We start from the raw sequence: 3,215 nt of genomic DNA, 5'->3' as shown, positions 1-3,215 counted from the left end.
AGCAACGCCGATAGGCATGGCAACACAAAACGCAGCCCTAGACCCGCGACATCGCTCCGGAACCGCGAGCATAATCGTACAGCCGGAGAAGCCGCGGCAGCACCAATACCGTTGCAACGCACATCCTATGACACCGAATGCAGAGCGCCTGCTTTGCTGCCATCCTTGTGTGTCTGACAACCGGTTGACAGCCTCTAGCAGAGCGGATGCAACGCTGCATACCCAGCATGCATGCAACCCCACCTTCAGCAGTCCGGCGTGCTACGGCGAGGGATTCAGAGCAAACAGCACCGATACGCCAGGACTTGCCAGCTCTATCCAAGCTGCCTACGAACACCCACCCAACCACCTGCCTACACCGCCTCCCTACTGGATGCAACCAACAGCGCACCGCAGAAGCACCAGTGGCAGTCTACCCCTACCGGCATAGCGAAAGGCTACGCTCCGCTGCCGCAACGGCTCGCTCCAACACCTCGTGCCCTGCACACCCCTCCACGACACGCGCAGCATGGCCGTCCTGCAACTCCACGCAGCACGAAAACTACGCAATCATAGCCGAGACTACGACCTCTGTCGCCCAACGCGGTACGTGCTGACGCTTAACCAGTTTGGCAAAAAGGCACACTAGCACGGAAACGAAGCAACGCCGATAGGCATGGCAACACAAAACGCAGCCCTAGACCCGCGACATCGCTCCGGAACCGCGAGCGCAATCGTGCTGCCGGAGAAGCCGCGGCAGCCCCATTGCCGTTGCAGCCCAACGGTAATGGCGCTGCCGCGGCTTCTCCATGTGTTGTCGTATGACAACACATGCCAAAATTCTAGCGCCATGCACCCGAAGCCTGGCTTGCTGCTCCCGTTGCCAAACTCGGCACGCGCAAACATCAAGCCATACACGCAAATACACATACGCCAAGTACTCAACCAATACTGGTAGCCACCCCACGAGGTACTCCGCGACGTCCCACGTCGCCTCAAGTGCACGACCCACATCCTGCTCGTGACGCAACCGGTGCTGCACAAGGACGGTGCCACTCGCGGCCTATAGTGACACACGTGACGCGCTTCTTTACGCTCGTATTTGCCCAACCACACGTCTAAAACCTGCGGCGAGCCTGCTGCGGCTCTCCAAACCCAACACAGATGCACGTTAACATTAAGGAGCCCTGTTCGCTGCGGCAGTTGACGCCCTAGCTAACGTCACAGATGCATCGTGAATTGTGCCGCTCGTGAGACGAATGTGGTCATGCGTGTGCGTGTAGGTGTAGGTGTATGTAATGCTGTCAAAGCTCCTAGTGGTGGATCGGCGCCACCACTAGGAGTTTTGAAACCGGAGCATGTTCCTCCCGCGCTTTTCGGCACAACTATTTAGCCAGAATGCATCGTTTGCACGAAGGCGTTTTCGCTTCGAGATATGCAAACCGCCCTTCTAAAACAGTGTGGTATTGTTCTCACTACGTAAATCCATATGTACTACGCGAGGCTGGTTTCAGAGTCCGGAGGCAGTTTGGCCGGGGACCCGAAGCAGTCCCAATCGTACTGCTGGGGGACCCTAACAAAACTGCCTCCTTCCTCTGAGCGCAGCTTCGCGTAGCTGCTACAGGAAAGCTTCCCTTTTCAGCCCTCCGCGTTGTATGACGTGGACGTTTACCATAGTGGAGACAACCTATATGAGCGCTGCGTGAGCACTGCGCTGTTATCACTTTAGGAACCAGAGTCACTTCAGTGGCATCAACGCCATCCCAACAGTTGCTTGCAGTTCAGCAGGCAAATCGACGCTGGTGCCGTGTCTATGTCCACATGAAAAAAGAAAATAGATTACCAAATGCGGTGCAGGGAACGACCTGTCACATTGATCCTAAGAGACTAACGCCGCGAGTGCGCCTTCGGTCTGTTAACGAACAAGTTCCTTTCCTTCCCTACGCATATCAGTGCAAGCAGTGCTCTATCCCTAAATATTAGATAGATGCATGCATACCAAAAGCCAAGTATTGCACAATGCAAATTGATCCACAACTGCTTCCCGAACGAAACACAGGAATAAAGTGGTTGCTCCAATTCAGAGCACTTGCATATGTAGCCTGCTAGACTGTTTCCCCGTCGATAATGCATACCCTGTGAAGGCATTACAATGACAACATGCTAAGGCAAGACAAATGAGGAAGACAAAGATCTACAGAGCGTAAAGTCCAGGGCCCGCTCCTTGGAGTATCTTCAAAGGAATCATCTAATCCGCCATAGATCAGCGTATAGTCACTCAGAGCCGCCGCCTTACAGTTCGTAGGCAAATGCAGTAGCGCTCAATGCCGACTAGTGCGAACTAACGTACTTCCCAAGGCAGACCAATACCCTTGCCAACGCAATCCGCCGTCCCTGTCGGACTGCAGATCCGACGTGGTCCGGGCAAGCCCTCCTCAGAGCCCAACGTACCATCCCCGCCTGCACCAGGGAGGGCTACACGAACGCACCAACATGACTTCCATGCTCCCCCACGCCACCATTGAGAGTCTCGCAACGCACTTCCACTAGCTGTTCGCCACGTCTACTTGGAATAAACGGAGCTCGAACTGTTGTTGCTTTCGGCTCACGGCTCCTGTGCCAACGGAGCTGAGGGTAAGGCGAAGCCCAAAGCAGTGGAAACTCGGGTGTTTGTCACCGCGTGTCGGTCATAAAAATGCCACGCATAAAGCGCAAAAAGGAATATGATGCAGTGCTATCAGCGTTGAACCGTAAGGAAGACTCTACACTAATATACCGAAGGGTTCCACTTCAGTTGCGTATGCGCGTGATGATGAACAGCACGCCTGCCCGAACGAGCAGTGATATGACCGAACCATAACTGAGGTAGAGCATGTATCTATGTCTCCGCGCGCAGAGCATCCCGCTGTATAGCGGCAGTCATGTATACTTAAGTAGCGTGAAGAGAGCGGAATAGTCAGAAGTGGGCATGACATCAAAATCGGTATCAGGGAACCAACCGTCAACTTCAATGCGAAGAGCACACCCAGGAAAACCAATTTGAAGTGCACAAGTGTCTAAACCTGATGCTCTGTGAATCCAAGTGGCAAGTAGGAACGCACCAATTTCGCCATTGCATCATTCCTCTCGCGTACTACAGGTGTAAATAGAAAAGCCGATTCTAGGGAACTAAAGCAGGCGTCCCTGGACGATCAACTAAAACGTCCTGATTCTTTGAATATATATATATATATATA

At 53.5% G+C, this 3,215-nt stretch overlaps 1 protein-coding gene across 1 annotated transcript in view; it reads right to left on the bottom strand.

The window, feature by feature from the left end:
- Positions 1 to 2,501, bottom strand: part of EMH_0080060 (uncharacterized protein) — a gene marked incomplete at both ends in the record, with an annotated part of 3,032 nt that extends 531 nt beyond the window's left edge. Inside the window, 4 exons of the mRNA XM_013500208.1 lie at positions 123 to 214; positions 423 to 517; positions 896 to 1,042; positions 2,469 to 2,501. Of these exons, the coding sequence (XP_013355662.1) occupies positions 123 to 214; positions 423 to 517; positions 896 to 1,042; positions 2,469 to 2,501 (367 nt within the window). The remainder of the gene's footprint in view (positions 1 to 122; positions 215 to 422; positions 518 to 895; positions 1,043 to 2,468) is intronic.
- Positions 2,502 to 3,215: the final 714 nt, after the last annotated feature.

The sequence above is a fragment of the Eimeria mitis genome, genomic scaffold (assembly GCF_000499745.2).
Source record: "Eimeria mitis Houghton genomic scaffold, Emh_scaff5129, whole genome shotgun sequence".
NCBI lineage: Eukaryota > Apicomplexa > Conoidasida > Eucoccidiorida > Eimeriidae > Eimeria > Eimeria mitis.
This window is presented reverse-complemented; position numbering and strand designations above follow the sequence as displayed.